Source organism: Schistocerca americana, chromosome 3 (assembly GCF_021461395.2).
Source record: "Schistocerca americana isolate TAMUIC-IGC-003095 chromosome 3, iqSchAmer2.1, whole genome shotgun sequence".
Classification (NCBI taxonomy): domain Eukaryota; kingdom Metazoa; phylum Arthropoda; class Insecta; order Orthoptera; family Acrididae; genus Schistocerca; species Schistocerca americana.
The window spans coordinates 945,791,968-945,817,030 of record NC_060121.1 but is presented as its reverse complement, the minus strand read 5'-3'; the positions used below and the strand labels follow the sequence as shown (position 1 = coordinate 945,817,030).

The 25,063-nt window shown below is 45.7% G+C and overlaps 1 protein-coding gene across 1 annotated transcript in view; it reads left to right on the top strand.

Annotated features, from left to right (window-relative positions):
• LOC124605620 (splicing factor 3B subunit 2-like) overlaps nt 1-22,159 on the top strand; it is a 95,166-nt gene extending 73,007 nt beyond the window's left edge. The window contains exons 3-4 of the mRNA XM_047137430.1: nt 3,402-3,667; nt 20,101-22,159. Coding sequence (XP_046993386.1) covers nt 3,402-3,667; nt 20,101-20,364 — 530 coding nt within the window. The 3' untranslated portion in view covers nt 20,365-22,159. The remainder of the gene's footprint in view (nt 1-3,401; nt 3,668-20,100) is intronic.
• Nucleotides 22,160-25,063: the final 2,904 nt, after the last annotated feature.

Below are 25,063 nucleotides of genomic sequence, written 5' to 3'. Positions count from 1 at the left end.
TGTGTGCAAGTTCCTTCATCTCTGCATAAATCTCTCTCTCTCTCTCTCTCTCTCTGCCACCCCCACCCCCCCCGCCCCCACCCACGCCCGCCGCCCTCTCTTCCCTCCAGGACTAAACTGACGATTCCTTGATGCCTCAGATCCTATCCCATCAACTGCTCATCTGCTTTAGTAAAGTTAAACCATAAATCCCTTCTCCAGTTCTGTCTGTAATAAGCTGATCCACACACATTTGATGTTTATTTTTTTTAAAACACAATACAGGGCTATTACAAATGATTGAAGCGATTTCATAAATTCACTGTAGCTCCATTCATTGACATATGGTCACGACACTCTACAGATACGCAGAAAAACTCATAAAGTTTTGTTCGGCTGAAGCCGCACTTTGTTTCTGCCGCCAGAGCGCTCGAGAGCGCAGTGAGACAAAATGGCGACATGAGCCGAGAAAGCGTATGTCGTGCTTGAAATGCACTCACATCAGTCATAACAGTGCAACGACACTTCAGGACGAAGTTCAACAAAGATCCACCAACTGCTAACTCCATTCGGCGATGGTATGCGCAGTTTAAAGCTTCTGGATGCCTCTGTAAGGGGAAATCAATGGGTCGGCCTGCAGTGAGCGAAGAAACGGTTGAACGCGTGCGGGCAAGTTTGCGTAGCCCGCGGAAGTCTACGAATAAAGCAAGCAGGGAGCTAAACGTACCACAGCAGACGGTTTGGAAAATCTTACGGAAAAGGCTAAAGCAGTAGCCTTACCGTTTACAATTGCTACAAGCCCTGACACCCGATGACAAAGTCAAACGCTTTGAATTTTCGGCGCGTACTCTGTCTAAAATCGAACTGGTATCCCATCAGGTCCAGCAGCCTTTCCTCTTTTGAGCGATTTTAATTGGTTTTCTATCCCTCTGTCATCTATTTCGATATCTACCACTTTATCATCTGTGCGACAATCTAGAGAAGGAACTACAGTGCAGTCTTCAGCTGTGAAACAGCTTTGGAAAAAGACTTTTAGTATTTCGGCCTTTAGTCTGTCATCCTCTGTTTCAGTACCATTTTGATCACAGTGTGTCTGGACATTTTGTTTTGAACCACCCACCGCTTCGACATAAGACCAAAATTTCTTAGGATTTTCTGCCGAGTCAGTAAATAGAACTTTATTTTCGAATATATTGAACGCCTCTCGCATAGCCCTCCTCACATTTCGCTTCGTGTAATTTTTGTTTGTCTGCAAGGCCTTGGCTGTGTTTGTTTGCTGTGAAATTCCCTTTGCTTCCGCAATAGTTTCCTAATTCGGTTGTTGCACCACGGTGGCTCTTTTCCATCTCTTACGATCTTTTTTTTTTTTTTTTTTCAGGAATATCTGCTCGTAACAAATTTCTCTTTTGAACAAAATTCCTCTTCTGTTGACAGTCCATATTAGCCTCTACGTTCCTGCTGTTGTCAGGCAGTTTCCTGCACAAGTAGCAAAACTCGGCTACTGCCTAGTGTCTTCCTTCCTAATTTCCTGATCTGATTGCGTCAGCATCATCTGATTTGACGCAACTCCGTTATCTTTATCAACATTTATATCATAGAATCTTTTCAGGCCATCATCAAGCCCAGTCAATTAATCTTAAAAAGTCCTTTGCCATCTAACAGAATAACCGTGTCATTGGATACTCTCATATTTCATTTCTTCTCCCTGAATTTTGAATCTCTCTCCAAATTTCTTCATGATTTCGTTTACTGCGTGCTCGATGTATGAATTCAGAAGCACGGAGGATAGACTAAAACTCATTCATTCCTTTCTCACCTACTGGCTTCCCTTACCTGCCCCTTGACTATATTGGCTGCGTTCTAATTTCTGTGAAAATTGTAAATAAACTTTTCCTCTCTGATGTTTTATCTCTGTTAATTTCAGAGAATACATTTCCGTTGTCATTGCCCAGAATCATCTAAATGTACAAAAAACGGACTGTAGTAATTATTCTCCGAATTAGAAGTCAGAGTGAGACTCTGCCTTCTAGGACAAACGTCATGTCACAGAATGTTTCGCTTTCGTGTACTTCACGCTCAAGGCGCTCTATTTATTTAAGAAAGACATTGTAAAAGACAATCATGCAGTGACTAATGGTAATTTGTATCTTTCTTCTGGAACCTGGGACTGAAAAAGTCTCAAAACTAAAATGTCTTGCATTAACACTGTACATAACTTTAATTATATTCCTGCAACTGCCACACCTAATACTTTTAGTTGATACTAACTACAAATGCTGGGCTATAGTTCACATTTGAAAGATAATAAGTGCAACTTATAGGTTAAGAAATTTTTTTATTACTAGACCGTGTTGTCTCAATATTTCTTCTTTTCCTGTTTGTTCATAAGCTAAAAACAGTAGGATAATATTGCTCAAAAATATAAGAAATGTCTAAACCATACCTCTATTAAAAGGAGCCAAACTTAACGAATAATTTGTCACATTATTCTACACATACAGTGTACGCAAGAATGTGAATATGATGATTGACTGTATATACCCTGAATAATGTTATTTTATCGGGTGCTTTGACACATTATAGAATCAAATTAATGCATGTAGAATTGATGTTTATGTAAATTTTACCTCACAATTTTTTGAATTTCAACAGAGTAAAATTAAGTTACATAGTTTTGTTTCCTTGTTCTTGGTACTACGAGACGACTGCGCTTGTAATCATAAAGATCAGATCGAATTTGACATGTAATTAGTTTCGTTAAAGTCTCTTCCTTCCATTAGCCTCAAACGAAAGGTTATCTTAATAAAGATGGCGTAAGAGGACAAGAGGATGTTAAAAATGTCGCGTGACGAGCATGAAGTGTAGTGTATGTAGCTTTAGGAGGTCAATTTGAGGTCATTTCCTGGCTTGACATTCCATCAGTTCCTTTTATCGTTGGTTTAGACTTCCCTACATCACTGTGGTATGTTGTAAACAGTTGCCGTTTATGACGTTCAATACAACCATAAATATAGTACATTGCAAATAATGTAAGTGCAGATGAATTTAATCATTAATAATTTATTTATTTCGTTTATCTCGTCAGATATGTTGTTTCGTGTAAAACTATGATGTTCTTCATTTACTGTTAGGTAATAAACTGAAGCAGCTGTAAAACGTAGAAAATGTAATCCATGAGAATGGCCATGTAGAATTAAAACAGGAAAAGAGAAGATTGTGATTGAAAGTGGTGTATTATTAACAAAAATACCCACGGGCTGGTAGGTTACAGCCAGAGAGCACCTGACAAAATGTTTGTTGATAAATGCAATTAATACGTATTCGTGCACAACTTAATATCCATAGCGAGCACGACATTGAAATTGGCCGCTGGCGGCTCCAGGCTGTAGCTGTGTGACGCGTCAGCTGTTGCCCTGTTGCAGAGCTGGTGTCGCCAGAGGCGCCCCCTGAGGCGGCGGCTGAGGCTGCCCCCCTTCCAGGTGGTCCTCCAGGCCCCCCTGGTCCCCCAGGCTTCCCAGGCCCCCCTGGACCTCCTGGAGCACCCGGCCTGCCTGGACCACCTGGCCCACCTGCGGCTGCCGTCCCACCAGGCCTGGGACCACTGCGCCCGAGACCACCTGCCGCGGCCTTCCCGACACCACCGATGCAGACAACGACACCGGCCTACCCGACAGAGCCGTGTGCACAGGTAACTAACTTGGAGAGACTGCCTTACTGTGCCGCCTCTCAGCTGCTACTAGTGGTGGGCAGGAAATCGCGTATCTGTTAGAAATCACGGTGATTGAGAAGTCAGATATCGCAATAACAGCTTTACCGAATCTAACTGCAATTTCAGTCACAGCAGTTGCAAGTATCATTTCACATTCAACTCTGTGAGCTATCTGTTGGCCGAATTCCGTATTGGTTTTTGCGATTTCAGTGACAAGTCGCGGCTAGAAGTCGCGAGTAGCATCTAAAAAGCACAGTTAACAGTGCCATCTGTTGGCCAAAGTTCGTACTATGCTCATCTTTGCGACATGTTATCGAGTCCCACTGCAATTTCTGTGACAAGTAGCAACTAAGAGTCGCAAGTAGCAACTAAGAGTCGCAAGTAGCAGTGCCATCTGTTGGCCAAAGTTCGTACTACGCCCATCTCTGTGACATGCTATAGAGTCCAACTGCGATTTCCGTGAGAAGTCGCAACTGAGTCGCAAGTAGCAACTAAAAAGCGCAGTTAACATTCTTTTCCTAGTGCCATCTGTTGACCGACATACATACTTCGTTATGAGAGCCTTGTGCCTCGTGAGATCGATGTGCCGTGAGTGCATACAAAGGGTTTATTTCAATAGTGGTACAAGTCCATTTTTGTTCATTTTGAGATACAGAGCCGTAAAGTTAAATGAGCGCTGAAAAATCTGAAGTTGAGATACCAGAGATATTCATCCATATGGCTTCTTGCTAGAGATGAACCTTTATTTATGTTTGTTTGGATCATTAATTTCAGAAGCATTATAGACAGAAAAGTGGAGGTAATGGACTTGTACCACTATTGAAATAAGCCCTTCATATTATATGACGACATGCACATTCGGCATCAAACAGAGCTGTGACTCTGAATGTATTATATCAATAAGAAGCAACATTGCCTTTTTCTCCTGAAAATATCAAGTAAAATAACAAATGTGTTAGATTCTGCTTCCAATATGACAGTTTTGGTTAATACTCCACATGCCTACAGGACTTTGCAATGTTAACACAGCAGAACTCAGACACCTGTATAAGTATAATGAAATGAAAACAGTAGTATTGAGTCATATGAACGCCTCACTTTTGTTCCGACACAGTTAGACTCTCGAGAAAAGTTTTACACCTGGTGTTCTACATGGCAACTTCACACACAAGAACTTTTTGCCGACACTACTACCACCTACATAAGTTTTTCCTGTGTTACTTTCAAGTAATGCACTTAAGCTATTCCTGATTTAACTGGAAGATCTGTACTTCCCACTTTCATATCAGCAGCCTCAAAATGCATATTGTACACTTCGGGATATGTTACAGGTCAGTGCCACACCAAGACTGTGGAGAAAGGGGGGGGGGGCGGCATGTCACTCTCCAACTTTTTACCAATAAATAAGTTGCGGAAAATTCACGGGTATAGGACGGCTTAACATGTGGAAAATGAGATTTTCATTATTCACTCACTGTATTCAACATTTATTATTCATTTAAAATCGCACAACTACTTCAATAAAACAGTTTAATCACTCATCTGCACACCTACTTCATAATTATGGCACTTTTAAACTGCAAATTCTCTAAGAGCTGTCTTGAATCTTCACGAGTCTCTCAACAGCCTTGGTGTGGATAGATATGTACAGTAACCAGTAATCAGAGTCGGAACTGCGTCTGCAAAATCACAAGGATTATTGAACAGTTTTGCTGTAACTAATTGCAAGCAATATAATTGACAGAATAGATTGCTAATACTTGCTGTAATGAAAGCCACTCAATGGGGTATATTTCATATATGCAAGAACGATCTCACTTAAATAATTAAGTTCATCGAAACAATTTGAAACTAATCTCTCGTCTGACGAAAACGGTCTAAAGACGCAGTGGCAATTTCTCCATATCTGTTGACAATGATATTTTGAGTTATCACTTTACTGAGTGACTGAAATGTAGTTCGGGTACCTGTGAGTGTAACAATATGTTAGAATTCGTTTTCTAAACACGAACTATTACGGTACTGTATGGCTAGTGACATATTAATTACACTATTAATATTTTCACACTTGTTTCTTTAACACAAAATTAAAGCCAACAGAAGAACAAACGTAAAACATACTTACTAATGACAGGTTTGTTGAGATGCAATTTTCTGTGTGGGGAGATGTAACTTTTTCATGCGGTGGTAAGTCGCAGAAATCGCGGAAGTAGAGTGCGGAGGGATCATAGAGTAAATATCTCTGGAGTGAGCATTGCGTTCTGCGCATGTTGTCAACATTAAACCAGACTGTCACGTGTTTTCGCGACTTCGCGTAACACTGCTGATCATAACAATTTTTCTCGATCGTCGTTACAGACGATGAAACATAGGTTCATCACTTCGAACCCGAAACAAAACGGCAATCCATCGAATGGTGCCACACAATCACTCCTCTGGAGAAATAGTTCAAAGTACCACCCTCAGGCGGTAAAGGAACTCTGAAGGAGTTACTGTTTGAGGTCCTCCCTCACGGTGCAATGAACAACTCTGAAGTGTATTACGCCGCTCTCTTCAATTCCTTGAAACTACTCCTCTATGACAGCACATGTCCTCAAACAAGCCTGTACACGCAAGAGGAGTTCCCAAAGCTTCACTGGACTCTACTTTCACATCCATTCTACAGCCCAGAACTCGCACCCTCCAACTTTGAAACGTGTTTCATACAACAGACATAAAGTAGATTTGGCCCAACATACACTGAGGTGACAAGTCATCGGACAGCGATATTCACATATACAGATGACTATAATATCGCGTACACAAGGTATAAAAGGGCAACGCGTTGGTTGATCTGTAATTTGAACACAGGTGATTCATGTGAAGAGGTTTCCGACCTGATGATAACCGCACGACGGGAATTGAGTCTTCGAATGCGGAATGGTAGTTGGAGCAAGATGCTCAGGACATTCCATTTTGGAAATCGTTAGTGAATTCAGTATTCAGAGATCCATAGTGACAAGAGTGCCGAGAATACAAAATTTCAGGTACTACCTCTCACCAAGGACAATGCATTGACCGACGGTCTTTACTTAACGACCGAGATCAACGGCGTTTGGGTAGAGTTGTCAGTACTAAGACAGGCGACACTGCGTTAAATAACTGCAGAAATCAATGTGGGACGTATGACGAACGTATCCGTTAGAACATTGCGGCGAAATTAAGCGTCAATGGGCTGTGGGAGCATGTGAAAGACGCGACTGCCTTCGCCAATAGCAGGAAATCGCCTGCAGCAGCTCGTGACCATATCTGTTGGACCACAGAAGACTGGAAAACCGTGGCCTGGTCAGAGGCTGCCAGATTTCAGTTGGGAAGAGCTGATTGTATAGTTTGTGTAGCACAGATCCCACGAAGCCATGGGCTGAAATTGTCAACAAGCTGTAATTTCTTCCAGGAAGGAATATAATAAAATCTCGCTAGGGTCTTACCATCAACTGGGCTCATAAGCTTAAAAGGGCTGAAAAATAGTGACACCAAAGCCCACAAACTTCCAAAACACCGTGAAAACAAATACTTAACCTTAGAAACAAGTGATTTTACGTGCCTAATAATTTAAAAACAAACGCTTAAAAGAACCCGGATAAGATGTCGGCCTATAATGTTGCTATGCGGGCCAACTCTGCACATTTCATAACAATAACATTAACCATGGCAAAATTTTTGAGAGAGAACGCTGGCCAGCAGATTAAGAAAAGTTACTTAAAAATCACACAGAGCAGACAGGCCAATACACTATTCCTAAAAACACGGAGTCAAGTAACAAGGTATGCATGACGACTCAAAGGACATATACACATCTGTTCAAACAGCTTGCAGAGTGGGAAATTGGTGCACAGAGCTGAACAACTAGTTGCGCACATCATCAGCGAACTTTGCTTTTGCCCAGTCCTGGCGAAGAAGAGTGGATGACGACCCGGAAAAGCACTGCTGCTGGCGCTCCCGACTCCACACTGTGCGAAAACTACCCATTAACTGCCTTCCCCGCTCTCTTCAGAGGCCTCTCTCTCTTTTTACAAGCGATAGAAGCGACTCTAGCGGCCGCTTTCGAAGACTAGGCGAGGCAGCAATAATCGCCCAAGGGTGTAATCCGCGGCCCCTGATGGGACGCGAGCTAAACGTTATCGATAGTGAAATGAGCCGCCACGGCTCATAGTCAGTTCATTAACAAAATGGTTCAAATGGATCTGAGCACTGTGGGACTTAACATCTACGGTCATCAGTCCCCTAGAACTTAGAACTACTTAAACCTAACTAACCTAAGGACAGCATACAATACCCAGTCATCACGAGGCAGAGAAATTCCCTGACCCCGCCGGGAATCGAACCCGGGAACCCGGGCGCGGGAAGCGAGAACGCTACCGTACGACCACGAGCTGCGGACAGTTCATTAACACTACAGTTTCTACCTGTACAAATACTATACACACACAAAAAGTTTATGCATCACCCAGGTTCCCAGAATCCCTGAAGATAGACGTTGACTATCGATATTGTATCACAGACACAGTCCCTTTGACTATTCAGAGATGTCACTAAACCCGCCCAAAGATGTAAACAACCATGCATGAGCAGCGCCTGTTAGACGGACGGGGTCCGAAAGCCGATCAGTTTGTCATTCCACCAGGAATGAGGTACACGGCTCTTGTCTGTAGTTCAACCATGCCTAGTCGGTCTATACCGCGGTTCGATCGCGACCGCATTGTTACTTCATGCCAGGAAGGACCTCAACAAGGGAAGTGTCCCGGTGTGTCGGAGTGAACCAAAGCGATGTTGTTCGGACATGGAGGAGATAGAGAAAGGAACTATCGATGACACGCCTCGCTTAGGCCGGCCAAGGGCTACTACTGCAATGAATGACCTCTACCTACGGATTATGGCTCGGAGGAACCCTGACAGCAACGCCATTATGTTGTATAATAGTTTTCATGCAGCCACAGGATGTCATGTTACGTCTCAAACTGTGCGCAATAGGCCTGCATGATGTGCCACTTCACTTCCAACGTCCATGACGAGGTCCATCTTCGCAACCACGTCACCATGCAGCGCGGTACAGATGGGCCCAACAACATGCCGAATGGACCACTCAGGGATGGCATCACGTTATCTTCACCGATAAGTGTCGCATATGGCTTCAACCAGACAATCGTCGGAGACGTATTTGGAGGCAACCTGGACAGGCTGAACGCCTTAGAAACATTGTCCAGCGAGTGCAGCAAGGTGGTTCCCTGCTGTTTTGGGGTGGCATAATGTGGAGCCGACGTACGCCGCTGGTGGTCATGGAAGGCGCCATAATGGCTGTACGATACTTCAAGACCATCCTCCGACCGATGGTGCAACCATATCGGCAGCATGTTGGCGATGATTGTCTTCAAGGACGACAATTCGCCACCCCCCCTCCCACGTCCTCCCCCCCTCCCCCATCGTGCGCATCTTGTGAATGACTTCCTTCAGGAATAACATCAATCGACTAGAGTCGCCAGCACGTTCTCCAGACATAAGCCCTATCGAAATGCCTGGAATAGATTGAAAAGGGTTGTTTATGGATGACATGACCCACTAACCACTCTAAGGTTGGTTGTTGGTTGTTTTTGGGGAAGGAGACCAGACAGCGAGGTCATCGGTCTCATCGGATTAGGGAAGGACGGGGAAAGGAAGTCGGCCGTGCCGTTTGAAAGGAACCATCCCGGCATTTGCCTGGAGCGATTTAGGGAAATCACGGAAAACCTAAATCAGGATGGCCGGACGCGGGATTGAACCGTTGTCCTCCCGAATGCGAGTCCAGTGTCTAAAACCACTCTAAGGGATCTACGCCGAATCGCCGTTGAGGAGTGGGACAGTCTGGAGCAACTGTGCCTTGATGAACTTGTGGTTAGTAGGCCACGACGAATACAGGCATGCACCACAGCAATAGGACGTGCAACTGGGGATTAAAGGTACCGGTGTGTACAGCAATCTGGACCACCACCTCTGAAGGTCTCGCTGTATGGTGGTACAACATGTGATGTGTGTTTTTCATGAGCCATAAAAAGGGCGGGAATGATGTTTATGTTGATATCTCTTCCAATTTTCTGTACATATTCAGGAACTCTCGGAACCGAGGTGATACAAAACTTTTATTGATGTGTGTATTTTCGACGATAGGTGACCATTTCACGACACACTATACAAAAATTACAAATAGCAATACATCTGTTTTATTTGGTTACAAAGCAGGAAATATTCTCTAATGAAGTATTGAATATAATTAGCTTATACCTTTGCAGTATAAATCGCTAAACCCATTGACTGACTTAAACATATTGTGCTAAACAAGTTACACTGATATTGGTTAAGGTTTCTCAGCTATACACAAATTGATAAAATGTAATTAATCAAACTGATGTGCACGTCGAAATCCATAAAGAAGGTATAAGTAAATAATTGTTAACTGGCTCTGAGCACTTTGGGACTTAACAGCTATGGTCATCAGTCCCATAGCACTTAGAACTACTTAAACCTAACTAACCTAATGACATCACACAACACCCAGTCATCACGAGGCAGCGAAAATCCCTGACCCCGCCGGGAATCGAACCCGGGAACCCGGGCGCGGGAAGCGAGAACGCTACCGCACGACCACGAGCTGCGGACTATAAGTAAGTATATCTTATAGTACATACAAAAATTAAAAGTACGCCTCTAAGAATAAAATGCTAAAACACACATCAAGTGAGTACTGCACAGACTACTATATTGTATGGAGAAAATTACTGGTGAAAGTGATGAACAGACAAGAGGTGCAACGTGAGCGGGAGGAATGCATAAATGCATTGTGAGGAGTGGGTACAGTTGTAACATTAATAACAAGCATATTACCTTACGGCGAGGGAAAACTTTGTTAACGGGCTGCCGTTACTTTAGCAAGGGTGAATAATGGAACTATATTTGATCATTAAGGACTAAGTCGCTATTCTGTGAGTGGTGTTATTGATATAATCGTAGCCGCGCGGGATTTGCCGAGCGATCTCAGGCGCTGCAGTCATGGACTGTGTGGCTGGTCCCGTCGGAGGTTGGAGTCCTCCCTCGGGCATGGGTGTGTGTGTTTGTCCTTAGGATAATTTAGGGTAAGTAGTGTGTAAGCTTAGGGACTGATGACCTTTGCAGTTACGTCCCATAAGATTTCACACACATTTTTTTTTTATATAATCGAAACTTAATCCTTAATGATCAAATATAGCTTCACTCTTCACCTTTGCTAAAGTAGAAGCATCAAGTTCGAATTTTTATTCCTCGCCATAAGATAATAAGTTTGTTGTAAATAGTATGTCTCCCATTCCACATAATGCATTGACTCCTTTCGCCCTTCTGATCCTCCCCCTTTCGCCTGTTACAGTTTCACCGGTAGTTTTGGCCGTACAACATAACAATATGTGCCAGTATACGCTTGGTGTACTGTAGCGTCGCCCCAGACATAAATCTCACGGTACTGACCAGTTTTTTCTGGAAGTTCCCTTGCTTCTCAAGCAAATGTTCGAATTGACAATCCCCTCCCGTATCTTCTCCTCTGACGTATTGTCAGCTCGCTAGTTTATATAAAGAAAGCATCAGGTTGGGTGAGAAAGGAACCTCTCCCTCTTAGTTTCCAATCGTCAATCATCCCAGTACACGATTTGATTTCTTTTAAAAAGCAAGCGAAATAAAATATGTGCACTTGAAATTACACTCACAGTCGAATTTACTTGTAAATTGAATTCTAAAATCAATTATAAAAATCGAAAAGAAATTTAGTGGATATGTCGTACTGAATTATTTACTGAAAAATGATATCCCTGACATCGCAGGATCGATAACAAATTGGGCTGGATGATTTGGGTGAATTCGGCACTATTCAGTGGTCACACAGTCAAGCCGAGGTGAACAGCGCCCGTGTGATGTATTGTACATGGTGCCCATAATTAACGCTCCAGTTTCAAAACCCAGCAAAAGGAGAATCACTCCTCAGAATAACGTCAAATTTCAGCAGCATATTATTGACCCAGGAACAGATTACGTAATGGAACCTGTCGAAGGCGCTGTAAGCGTCAGAGTGCGCACAGAAATAGACGCGCGGTCCACGTTTGTTTCCTCACTTTGAGTCACACACCCAACGTGACTTGTCCCCTTGAAGGGCCGCGCGGAGCTGGTAAAGCTTTTTTACAAGAACAGTGACTGCACCACAGGCCCTCCAGAAGTTCCATACACTTAAGGGCATGAAAAAGCCATTGGTCCAACGTGTGTTAAGTGACTCAAGAAAATGATTACAAAACTCTTTACGTACAATATTGCAGAGGGAGGAAAGCAGTTAGTCCGACGTCTGTGGAAGATGGGGCCACAGCATTGCACGAGGGCTCGAGCCGTGATGTGCGAACATGCAGTGCATGGGGAATCGCCCGCACGTTGCAGTATTTTACATTGTTCTCCTCACAAAATAATCTTAAGTTCAGGAGTTGCTTCCTGTTGACTTGCCAGCTAGATAAAAGTTCTCTCTCGAATTTCTTGCTTGGATGGAAACGGACAGTGAATGGCCATGGAACATTCTGTAGGCAGACGAAGCCCATTTCTATCCCATGGAGATGCCAATACGCAGAATTGCTGAATACTGGCAACGGGAAATCCACGCGCACATCAACCGGTACCACTTCACTCTGCAGACGTGACTGTGTGGTGCGGGTTGACGGAATCATTTATCGTAGGGCCGCATTTTTCGAGGAGGTGAGTCCTGCGGATCCGTTTATCTGTACCGTCTCTGGCAAATGCTATTCGAGTCTTCTTTGCACCATTATATTGCAACCATTAAACAAAAACTGCGAAGACGCACCGCACCGGGGACAAAAAGAGGAAATGGGGCAAATACTGCTATAGAGTGCGAGGGGTCACGACGAAACTCTCCATCTGCTGTATCGTCCAGGTATGACTTCTCGCAATGACCAAGGTAGATACCACGTTGTACCGTGTAGTGTTCTATCATCGTCTTGTAATTTTAGCTTCTCTCACCCGTGATGATCCAGCTGCGTGGAGGGTCGTGGAACGCACTCCACAAATAATTTGAAAAATATTGTCGATATTTTGGGTTACGGAGGATCTTGCAATATCGTTCCTGTAAATAGCTCCAAAAATGTAAAGTGTCCTTATGGCCTTCTTGAAACAAATAAAGCACTGCGTGTCCACGAAGCCACGTCACGGCATTAGTTTTCGTGCGTGGGTAATACTTCTCATCCGGGAATAAGGTCGATACGATTCGGCGTCACTCGAAGGAAGTATGCTGACATTTGCTTCACTAAGTGCCACACTGCCATAGACTCGCCACAGTTAAGACGGTGTTCATCGTTGTCTTGAACGCCACAGCTCGTGCACGTGGGTGAGTCTACCATATGGATCGCATGTAGCCGTGATCTGGTCACCTGCTTACCGTTGACAGTGATGTACCACATCACCGTGACGTCAGTGTCCAGTTTTGTCCTCCTCACTACTCGCCAGTTGACGTTCGGGTGCTTCCTCTCCACGACGTTATCGGGTCGTCCACGTTGCAGGACCCGATAAACCGCCTTTGACGTCGCCAGTTCAGTCGCTGGTAAGGCAAGTCGAACGTAACTGAGTTAGAGGTAAAAAGACACCGATGAAGAAGAGCGAGGAGGGTACGTGGTGTTTCGGCACAGGTGGCAACAGGGAGGGCGGTGCTAGTTCTTCTACTAACAAACTCGTCAGACTGTCCAGACGGTGGTGCCATAGTTTGACTAACGTGCTCACAAATAGGGCGACCGCTCTGTCATGAATGTGATAAAGGCCAAGCCCTTGCCGATCCGGGGGAGGTGTGAGAGTCTCTCATATTTGATCTTGAAAAGCATTCCTGAACTCACGAAGGACCTAAAATCCGCAAGTATAAGGCGAGCTAACATCACCAGTATAGGTATGCGTGACGCTAAATGTGTTGACATATTGGGTCCGTTGGACGATGTCCAGGGCTCGTAGGCTGTTGTTAGCAATCCCAGTAAGAACATTTCGTAAAAGCCGTCGAAAGTTGAGCAGCGGTTCGTCGTATATCGTCTGTAAAATCGATGCCGAGACATTTCAAAGTATCTCTGAGCTGTAAGGAGGTGACACTGTTCAGACAATACGACCCCGATGTTCGTCGCGACTGATTTTGCAACGTTGATAAGACTACCAGTGGCCATGCTATATGTCGCTATCCAATTGAGTGCGCTAGCGATGTCGTCGCCGTTGCGGATGACAATCACCAGGTCGTCAGCGTACGCTTTACATCGGAAAGTGTGGCCTCGTAACGGCATACCCGTTAGTCGTTGGTGCAGGCTGCATAGGAGTGCTTCCATGGCCACAGCGTAAAGTGAAGTGGACAGAGGGCAGCCTTGGCGTATCGATCGAGAAATGGTGAGGGGCTGCGTAGGTCGGCCGTTGACGATCACCTTGGATGTCGCGCCACGGAGTAGTCGCATGACGACAGTGACGAATGGCTGTGGGTACCGCATATGTTGGGGGACCGCTTCCAAATAGTCGTGGTCCACTCGGTCGAAAGCTTGATTGAAATCGATTGCCGCCAGTGTACCCTTCAGACGGCATACCTTCGCCAGTGAGATAAAGACACGATTTTCACTGAGTGATGTTTGAATATTATTGTCGGCTCCTAATGACGTTTGATAGGGCGAGATATCGTTTCGTAAGGTCTGGCGTATCCGCGCCGCTAACAGTCGAGAAAAGATCTTAGTCACAGTTCAATAACGTCAACGGGCGGTAGTCCCGCAGCCGTGAGCCACCGGACGGTTTGTGAATGGGAATAATCATCCCTTCCACAAGGGCCGCAGGGAGCGGCACTTCTGGGGATAGTAGTTCGCGACAGATGTCCGTCCATCGGGTGGCTAATAAATACGAGGTGCATTCAAGTTCTAAGGCCTCCGATTTTTTTTTTTTCTAATTAACTACTCACCCGAAATCGATGAAACTGGCGTTACTTCTCGACGTAATCGCCCTGCAGACGTACACATTTTTCACAACGCTGACGCCATGATTCCATGGCAGCGGCGAAGGCTTCTTTAGGAGTCTGTTTTGACCACTGGAAAATCGTTGAGGCAATAGAAGCACGGCTGGTGAATGTGCGGCCACGGAGAGTGTCTTTCATTGTTGGAAAAAGCCAAGTCACTAGGAGCCAGGTCAGGTGAGTAGGGAGTATGAGGAATCACTTCAAAGTTATCACGAAGAAACTGTTGCGTAACGTTAGCTCCATGTGTGGGTGCGTTGTCTTGGTGAAACAGCACACGCGCAGCCCTTCCCGGACGTTTTTGTTGCAGTGCAGGAAGGAATTTGTTCTTCAAAACATTTTCGTAGGATGCACCTGTTACCGTAGTGCCCTTTGGAACGCAATGGGTAAGGATTACGCCTTCGCTGTCCCAGAACATGGACACCATCATTTTGTCAGCACTGGTGGTTACCCGAAATTGTTTTGGTGGCGGTGAATCTGTATGCTTCCATTGAGCTGACTGGCGCTTTATTTCTGGATTGAAAAATGGCATCCACGTCTCATCCATTGTCACAACTGACGAAAAGAAAGTCCCATTCATGCTGTCGTTGCGCGTCAACATTGCTTGGCAACATGCCACTCGGGCAGCCATGTGGTCGTCCGTCAGCATTCGTGGCACCCACCTGGATGACACTTTTCGCATTTTCAGGTCGTCATGCAGGATTGTGTGCACAGAACTCACAGAAATCCCAACTCTGGAGGCGATCTGTTCAACAGTCATTCGGCGATCCCCCAAAACAATTCTCTCCACTTTCTCGATCATGTCGTCAGATCGGCTTGTGCGAGCCCGAGGTTGTTTCGGTTTGTTGTCACACGATGTTCTGCCTTCATGAAACTGTCGCACCCACGAACGCACTTTCGACACATCCATAACTCCATCACCACATGTCTCCTTCAACTGTCGATGAATTTCAATTGGTTTCACACCACGCAAATTCAGAAAACGAATGATTGCACGCTGTTCAAGTAAGGAAAACGTCGCCATTTTAAGTATTTAAAACAGTTCTCATTCTCGCCGCTGGCGGTAAAATTCCATCTGCCGTACAGTGCTGCCATCTCTGGGACGTATTGACAATGAACGCAGCCTCATTTTAAAACAATGCCCATGTTTCTATCTCTTTCCAGTCTGGAGAAAAAAAATCGGAGGCCTTAGAATTTGAATGCACCTCGTATTGAAAAGTTCGGTAAAATGCCAAGGCGAGGCCATCAGGACCCGGAGACTCGTTGACAGCTCCTTTTCCAGTGGCGTCGATCACTACTTCTTCCATAATTCCTTCCATCAAGGCAGCTTCCACTGCCGGGGTGACGGTCTGAGAGACGTCCTCCTGTACTGTCGGATCAGGGGTCTGAGCGGAATAGAGCTGGGAATAATGATCGTAGAACGCTGTGTTTGTCTTGTTGCGTGGTGAAGCGACGGCCGTCCTCCGTGTCGAAGCATATCATCGCTCGTTGCCATCGTTTACGTTCACGAAGTACGTGGAACATCGACGGGCGTTCGCTCGGTATCCGATCCTGCGCCCTCGAGCGGATAACCACCCCCTCTAGGTGGTGTCGCATATTAACGATGATCTGAGCCTTAGCACGGTGGACCGCAGTTTGTCGTTCCGGAGACGGCGCCATAGCATCGCAGTCGCGCAATACCCTGAAGTAAAAGTCGAGTGTGTGTCTACGCCAAGCAACGTGTTCGCGACCGTAGGTTATCAACGTTCGCCTCAGTGCCGGTTTGGCGCAGTCCAACCACCAGCGGATCGTTGTGGGACATGCACGGAAGCGATTTTCACACGAATGCCACGTATCCTCAATAGCTTGGCGGCAATCCGGGTACGACAACTGAGCGATGTTTAATTTCCACGGGCTGCGGCTACTTCACACTAATTGCCGCCGCAGGGTGACGGCACAAATGCAAGCTGAGTGGTCCGAGAAAGCTGCAGGCCACAGTTCCGCATCCTGTGTTCCAGCGGCGAGAGAGTGTGTGACATAAATCCGGTCGATGCGACTGGAAGTGACTCGTGAAATGTGTGAATCCCGGTCGGTGGCCTTGAAGATGTCCCACCATCTGCAGGTCTCGAATTAGTGTCTCGAGTTCCGGGTACGGATTATGTCGTGGGAGTTGGTCTCTGCGTGGCGGTACGCGATTGTAGTCACCTCCAAACACCAGATGGTCGTGACGGCCTTGGAAGGGCGGGGCGACGTCTTCCGCAAAGAATCGTGAACGTTCGCGACGCTTGTCCGTCCCGGAAGGTGCGTAGATATTGATAAGGCGGACACCTAGTACTGTGAGTGCCGTTCCTCTTGCCCCGGGCAGAAAGAGGATATCATCCGCCACTATCCCTTCCCGAAGTAGTACAGCGACACCGCTGCCTGTGGAGGAAGCTGGAGAGACGCAAGCATTGTAACCGTACACGCCTGGGAAGTCGTCGACGTATACTTCCTGGAGAAGGGCTATATTGATGGAAGCAGAATTCAACTTATCTTGAAGCAAGGATAACTTAGCGCGCGTCCGTATATTGTTGTTTATAGTCGCAACGCGATAAGTTTGAGGTTTATCCATAGCACCCGTGTTGGCCATCAATATCCTTGTGAGGCTGTCTTGTCACTGTAACTGATGGCGGGAAAGGATCAACACTGGTGGGGTAAATTCCCGCGCGTGTCGTCCGACAAGATGGGCAAGGAGTTTTCCTCACGGTCATCAGCCCAGTCGCCATGAAATACCATCGGCTGTTCGTGGCTGCTGCGGCACTCTGCGCTGACTCCATCGGCTCTACTGGCTGGGAATCGGCGGCGGCTGTCTGGTTGTGATCCTGCTGTTCTGTGGGGTCGGAGGACTGAAGCTGTCACCATGTCGATCTGTTGGGCGGGATGTTACTGCGGCCTCTGTACCGCCGGTACCGTCGTTGGAGTGACCACAGTCCATGTCAGACGATCGCTGCAAACACTCGTCCGATGGAGCACGCCGCCGTCTCTTGTGTTTCCGCGGGGAACGCTGTTTGTGGACGTGTGTTTCAGTATCCGAATGTGGGTGGATTTCTTCATCTGCTCCGGTGTCTGGTAGAAAAGCCGCTGTCGGCACAACCCGTGGGTCAATTTACATCCTGGCATCCATGCCTTCTTGCATGGTCGGTCGGTGATTATCTTCAGGTGGGGGCGCCGTTGTATAGTCCGGATCCGGTACTGCAGAATCCATCATGGTCTCGCTATCGGGGGCGGCTATCGGACTAATGTGGTCAGCATCGGAAAGGGTTGCTGCCCGTGCAACCTCGGCATAATTCAGAGGAAGGGTCGTCACCGTAGAAGAGGTCATAGATTCACCTGTCGGGATTTGAGTAAGCCATCGTCGGAGACAATCCGACAGGACGTGCCCTTCTTGGCCACAACCGGAGCTAGTGCGTGGCTGACCGTCATACATAATGATCGCCCTACATCCGCCGATGACAAGATATAATGGTACATGTTTGGTCAGTTCAATTTTGATCTGTCGTACCTCATTAAGAACGGGGTACGTGGTAAAGGTGGTCCATTTTTCGGCCATATGGCTGACCACTGCCGTAATGCTGGAAAGCCGCGGTGACTACGTCCGGTGGTACTTCGAAAGGGAGTTCGAAAACGCGTATCGTACGGAGGCTAAACCCCGCGCGATCGATAAAGACCGCCCCAATATGGGCATCAGAATGTTTGAATTTAAGATCGTTCGCATGTGCGCGCACAATTCTGTTGCACACCTCGTCATTTACTAACTCGACGTAGACAACACTGCTCGTGATAGAGAGGTGGATACCAATTATGTCCCTCAGTTCAATTTTAACGTCGTCCACTTCAAAAGCTCGCGGTCGTGCATGATCGGTTTGAAAACTGATCTTGATGCTGGTTTGTCTGTGTGAATGTGCCATGTTGAGTCGGTACTGATGGACTCTAAATTAGCGACAACGAAGTAGTAAACGGCCACGGGCACTCGCAACCGCACGGACGGGACGTAAACAAGACGTCCTCGCCGCAGCGCTGCGGAAAGCAGACTGCCACTTTACCACGACGCCGTAGTTCCGCCACTGTGCTCGTTGCTCTCTATCAGGCTGTTCAGTATATCCGCCGCCATCGTCATTCTCCCTATGCCATCTGCTCTGATTCTTTGAGCGCCATTCAGTGTCTCCGTGACACATATTCGGACCACCCTCTCGTGCAACGAATTCAACGGCCCCTTCTGGGCGCTAATGACCATTGAAGTTGTGCGCCCTAAAACCACAAAAAAAAGGCCCCTTCAGTCGCTAGCTGATACCGGCGCTCGTGTCCTTTTTCGTGGATTCCTGGCCACTTTGGTGTGCCTGGGAACGAAGCTGCTGATGCTGCGGCCGAAGCTGCTGCCCTCCTGCCTCGGACAGCTTCCTTTTGTGTCCCATCAACTGATTTTAGTGGGGTTCTTTGTCAGCGCGTTTCATCATTGTGGCATGAGGCTTGGTCCTCTCTCCATGAAAATAAGCTTAGGGCCATCAAACCGATCCCGACGGCTTGGACGACCTCCTCACGCCCTTCCCGATGAGAGGTGGTCATTTTGGCCAGGTTGCGGATTGAGCATTGCCGATTTAGCCACCGCTACCTGTTGTCCAGTGACCCCGCCCATCAGTGCCCCTGTGGTCATCCATTGACGGTGCGCCATATTTTATTGATTTGTCCCCGTTTTATTCACTCTCGTGTTGTCCTGAGTCTGCCGTCTACCTTACAGGAACTTTTAGCTGATGACGCTTGAGCAGCTGCTCGTATCCTTAGTTTTATTACATTGACGGACTTGTCCAAAAAGATCTCTCTTTTATTTCGTTTATCTCCGTCTTTGTGAGTACTTTCTGGTGTTGCCCCCTTGCGTTTTTCTGCGTTGTTAGTGCACTAACGTTTGTGACTGGGCTGTAATGGCCTACTTGAGCGCCCTAAACAAAAAAAACCTGCTTGGACCGTTCATTTTTTTTTTTTTTGTTTTTTTTTTTTTTTTTGTTTTTTGTCACAGTTCAGTACATCTTCTTCCTGCTTTCACGCTTGTTGTGTGTTCAGTATTTGATGGGCTATTCGCTGGACCATCTTACCACAAAATCTGAGGGGGGTGCGAGGGGGAGTTTACCCTCTTGTAAGCTAGTTTTGAAACTGGAACTTGTATTATGGACAGTCTGTACAACTGTTGTTTTCTATGCAATTGGACTGCACCGCTTTCACGACCATTGCCGAGCAACAACCCTTTCTTTCTTCTAGATGTAGTCGTTCCCAACCTGTCACTGACTCGTTACTACGAGTCTGGTGCATCCCACTGGGGTGAGAGTTGTGATGTGTGTTGTTTGTGTGTGGCCAGAGGTGCGAGGACCCTGAGCTGGCGCGTCAGGAGCTGCAGCAGTCGCGGCAGCTGCACGAGCTGCGGGTGATGCACGAGGAGGAGCTGCACCGGCTGCGGCTGCAGAACCAGGAGGCGCTGCACCAGGAGCGGCTGCGGCTGCTGCGCGACGGCTGCGCGGTCCAGCCGCGGGCCGAAGCCGCCGCCGGCTCGGCAGCGCCCACGCCCGCGCCCGTGCCCGAGAACGCAGTCTGGCGCAGCCGCCGCGGCCTGCCGCCGCCCTAGACCCACACCACACACTGGCCAGCTCTCAAAACAAGTCTCTCACCCCTCCACCAAAGGGCTCAACTCCACCAGCTGCTCCAGTTCACGCGCATGACAGCCATTTCGGATGAAACTGCCAGTGCAATAGAGAAGGGCGATATTTAACGTAACGATGAACCTAACACTGTTACTGAAACATTCTTAAGTAAATAACACGTTAAATTTTTAATACGGTTATAGAAAAGTGGGTTTTCACCTTTCACCTCATTTTTGGATATCAATGAGAAACTAGTGTGGCTTTTAGTGCTCTTGTTCCTGCAGTTCAAACAAATCGGGAACAGCCACCCTCAGGCTTCAGTCCTGCAACATGTTACGCACAGATACGCCCGCCCGGGATAGATGTATTAGACACAGATGTAAGTGTTACTCCTGACCGGAACATAGTCGTTCCATCTTTAACAGTTAACAGGGTCGAACTGTCGTGTGCAGACTCGTTCCACCACAAAAGCAGTGCAACCGTTCCAACCTGGAAGCCGTAACACCTTTACAGTTAGAAGAGTAAAATATTTCCTTTAGGCAGTGCTCAACACATTCAATGTTTTTAGAGATGGGCGTCACAGAACTAATGAAAGTTGTTGTATTGAATTTTTATTCACAGACAACTAGATTGAATTTTCTTATGTCCAGAAATCAGGAGAGGTCTGTTTTAGTTGCTAAAAACTTTCTAAAGACAGAATCGCATAAATATTTCCTTACAACACTCAGTTTTATAGACTTTGCGGTATGTTCAGGTCATCAAAATTTTTTGTTATAAAACGTGTTCATTTTTTCCGAAACCTCTCGCCAAGTTTTCATGCTAGTGGATAAAATGTATAGCGTTATATAAAGGTTTTCATACATAAAACATTTAAAATCAAAAAGCGCACCGTACACCAGGCCATGTCCATATATTTAGCGCTCACAAAAGATTGCTCTCATAAAACTCACAGTATACAATAAAATGTACAGTAACACGTCTGTTTAAGTTAGATGGACATGTTCCAATCATTGCACATCCATCTTAAAACATGTCTTATAACAAAAATTTCTGAAGACCGAAAGTTTTTACCAAAGACAACTAGTTTAACTGACCATCTTCAACAACACATCAGGACTGCATCAAGTTTAAGGAAGGTTCTCTGTCATCAAATATTTCGTATTCTTTGACCAGACAATAGCTGCAACACAGTAATTGAGGTCATCTTTTGACTTGTTGATGGTTCATGGAACGAGCACGTAACAGAGGCTGCAGCTAAAAGCAAACATGCATTTCGCGCCGGGCAACCGTCCTTAAATTTAATGTAGCGTTGATTTGAACTCACTGTCTGTGAATAACATCCTCATTTTAGAACAGCTTTCAATGGTTCCATGATTCCATTCCTTACTTGAAACTGCGTTGTGCGATCTCGTCCCTTTCTCGCGTCTTATGCACATAGTATACCGTAAGGAAATGAAGTATAGCAATTTCACATAATTTTTTTATGTTAAGAGTGGTTGTCAACAAAGAATAAAGGAAAACTCTTGTCTCTTTCAGAAAATATATCTACAGCCAAAGTAAAAAAATTAAGCATTGATTAAAAACTATTGTAACCAGACAAGACATCTGGAAAGAAATAAAGCACCAGTTAATTTGTCATTCACAATACTGTCGCTGAACTCAAGTAAGAAGCATGCGGAAAATGTTCTGTTTTTAAATTTTAAGCTGAACTTTGGATTAAGCAATGATACATGGTCTGATAAAAATGCAAATTAAAAATTGTATCTTTTGCTTTTTTGAGTCATCAGCCTTGTAATTGTATGATGCTGCCTGCCCCGAGTTCCTCTCCTATGCCAACCTCAACATCTCAGAGTAGCACCTAGACAAACTACGTCCTCAATTATTTGCTAGATGTATTCTGTATGTTTCCCTCTACATTTTTTACCCTCTATAGCTCCTTCTAGTACCTTGGAAGTTATTCCCTGATGTCGTAACAGATTCTCTGTCATACTGTCACTTCCTGTCACTCTTTTCCATACATTACTTTCCTCGCAAATTCTCCGGAGAAACACTTCACCCCTCACCTTATCATTCCACTCTATTTTCAACATTCTTCTACAGCACATCTCAAATTTTTCGATTCTATTATTTTCCAGTTTTCCAACTGTCCGCGTTTAACTACCATACAATGCTCCAAACATACTCAGAAGGGTCTTGCTCAAATTAAGATTTATGTTTGATAAGAACAGACTTCTCTTGCCCAGGAATTCCCTTTTTGCCTGTGCTACTCCGCCTTTTGTGTCCTCTTTGCTCCGTCATGGGTTATTTTGGTGCCTAGGTAGCAGTATTCTTTAGCTTCGTCTACTTCGTGATCCCTAATTCTGGTAAGTTTACCGCTGGTCTCATTCCTGCTACTTCCCATTACTTTTGTCTTTATTCTGTTTACTCCCAGTCCATATTGTGTAATCATTAGACTGTTCCCCATGCATCACATCCTCACTTACATCACTGAGGAGAGCAGTGTTTCGGCGAATCTTAACATTGATATTCTTTCACGCCGAATTTTAAACTCATTCTTGAACCTTAATTTTATTTCTTTCATTGCGTCTTCAGTGAATAGACTGAACAGCAGGGGGAAGGACACCATTTTTAATACCTGCACTTCGGTCTAGGTCTTCAACTCTTATTGTTCCCTCTTGGTTCTTTTACGTATTGTATATTACCAACTTTTTTATAGCTTACCCCTATTTTGCTCAAGACTTGGAACACCTCGCACCATTTTACACTGTAAAACGCTTTTTCCAAGTCGGTAAATCCTATGAATGTGTCTTGAATTTTCTTCACTCGTGCTTCCATTATCAACCACAACGTCAGAACTGCCTCTCTGGTGTCTTTACATTTCTTAAAACCAAATTGATGATTTAACACATCCTCAATTTGCTTTTTCATTCTTCTGTTTATTATTATTGTCAACAACTCGGATTCATGAGCTAATAAGGTGATTGTGAAGTTATTCTCGGACTTGCAACTCTTGCTACCTTCTGAACTGAGTATGATGCTTTTCCGAACATCTGACGGTATCCAGAATGAGATTCACTCTGCAGCGGAGTGTGCGCTGATATGAAACTTCCTGGCAGATTAAAACTGTGTGTCCGACCGAGACTCGAACTCGGGACCTTTGCCTTTCGCGGGCAAGTGCACTACCAACTGAGCTACCGAAGCACGACTCACGCCCGGTACTCACAGTTTTACTTCTGCCAGTACCTCGTCTCCTACCTTCCAAACTTTACAGACGCTCTCCTGCGAACCTTGCAGAACTAGCACTCCTGAAAGAAAGGATATTGCGGAGACATGGCTTAGCTGTGAGTACCGGGCGTGAGTCGTGCTTCGGTAGCTCAGCAGAACTAGCACTCCTGAAAGAAAGGATATTGCGGAGACATGGCTTAGCTGTGAGTACCGGGCGTGAGTCGTGCTTCGGTAGCTCAGATGGTAGAGCACATGCCCGCGAAAGGCAAAGGTCCCGAGTTCGAGTCTCGGTCGGGCACACAGTTTTAATCTGCCAGGAAGTTTTCATCTGACGGTATGTCTCCAGATTCATACATTCTTCATACCAACGTGAATAGTCATTTTGTTGCCACTTCTCAGAGTGATTTTAGAAACTCTGATAGCATGTTATCAATGCATTCCGCCTTATTTGTTCTTTAATCTCGCAATGCTCTTCTAAATTTCCATTCTAATAATGGATCCCCTATATCTTTCTTACCGACTCCTGTTTCTTCTTCAATCACATTAGGCAAGTATTTCCCCTCGTAGAGGCCTCAAATGTACTATGTTCACCTATCCGCTCTCTCCTTTGCATTTAATGGTGGGTTTCCCATTGCACTCTTAATGTTACAGCCTTTGCTTTTAATTTCTCCAAAGGCTGTTTTAACTTTTCTGTATGCCGAGTCAGTCTTTCCGATAATAATTCCTTTTCATTTCTTCGTATTTTTCGTGTAGTCGCTTCGCCTTAGCTTCCACGCACATCCTTAACCAACCGTAATTCTGTCCGTAGCAGAATGTTCAACACGACAGACCCTCATGGGGTGGATCCAGGTTCTATTCCTGGTAACGCCAAGGATTTCTTCTTCGTGGGGGCGAGTGGGTTGCACTCAACCTCGTGATGTCAATTGTGGAGCGACCTAATTGGGCGGTAGCGGCTCCCAGGTCGGAAAGTCTAAAACGGCTGGGAGTGCGGGGTGCTGACTCCATACCCCTCAAGTACTGCATCCGATGAGCCACTGGGGATGATACGGCGGTCGGCCGACTACCACATGGTCTTCAGGGCCTGATCTCGGGTTCCCTTTTTCCAATAATGTGAGCTATTTTGCTGATTTCTATGTACTTCACAACCTACATGGAACCTATTAATAGGTTTCTGGGACCCATTGTCTGGTTGGAAAGGAACAGTGTACCCTATTACTCGTAATGAGCATTTCAGGCTGTCCCTACAATGCAGCAGATACATTCTGTTCAACGCAAGTTAAACACTATCGTAAACCATGCAATGTGTGTTTTTGTTCCGTTACTAGACTCCTGTAGCCACGTACTGTCACACAATCGACTAAGGACTGTAGTGTACTACTGCGGCCATGGCCACAGCCAACGACTGTCCAAGGCAGCAGCTACTTCGACCAGGGCTGCAGCAGATCGCCACAGTTGGTA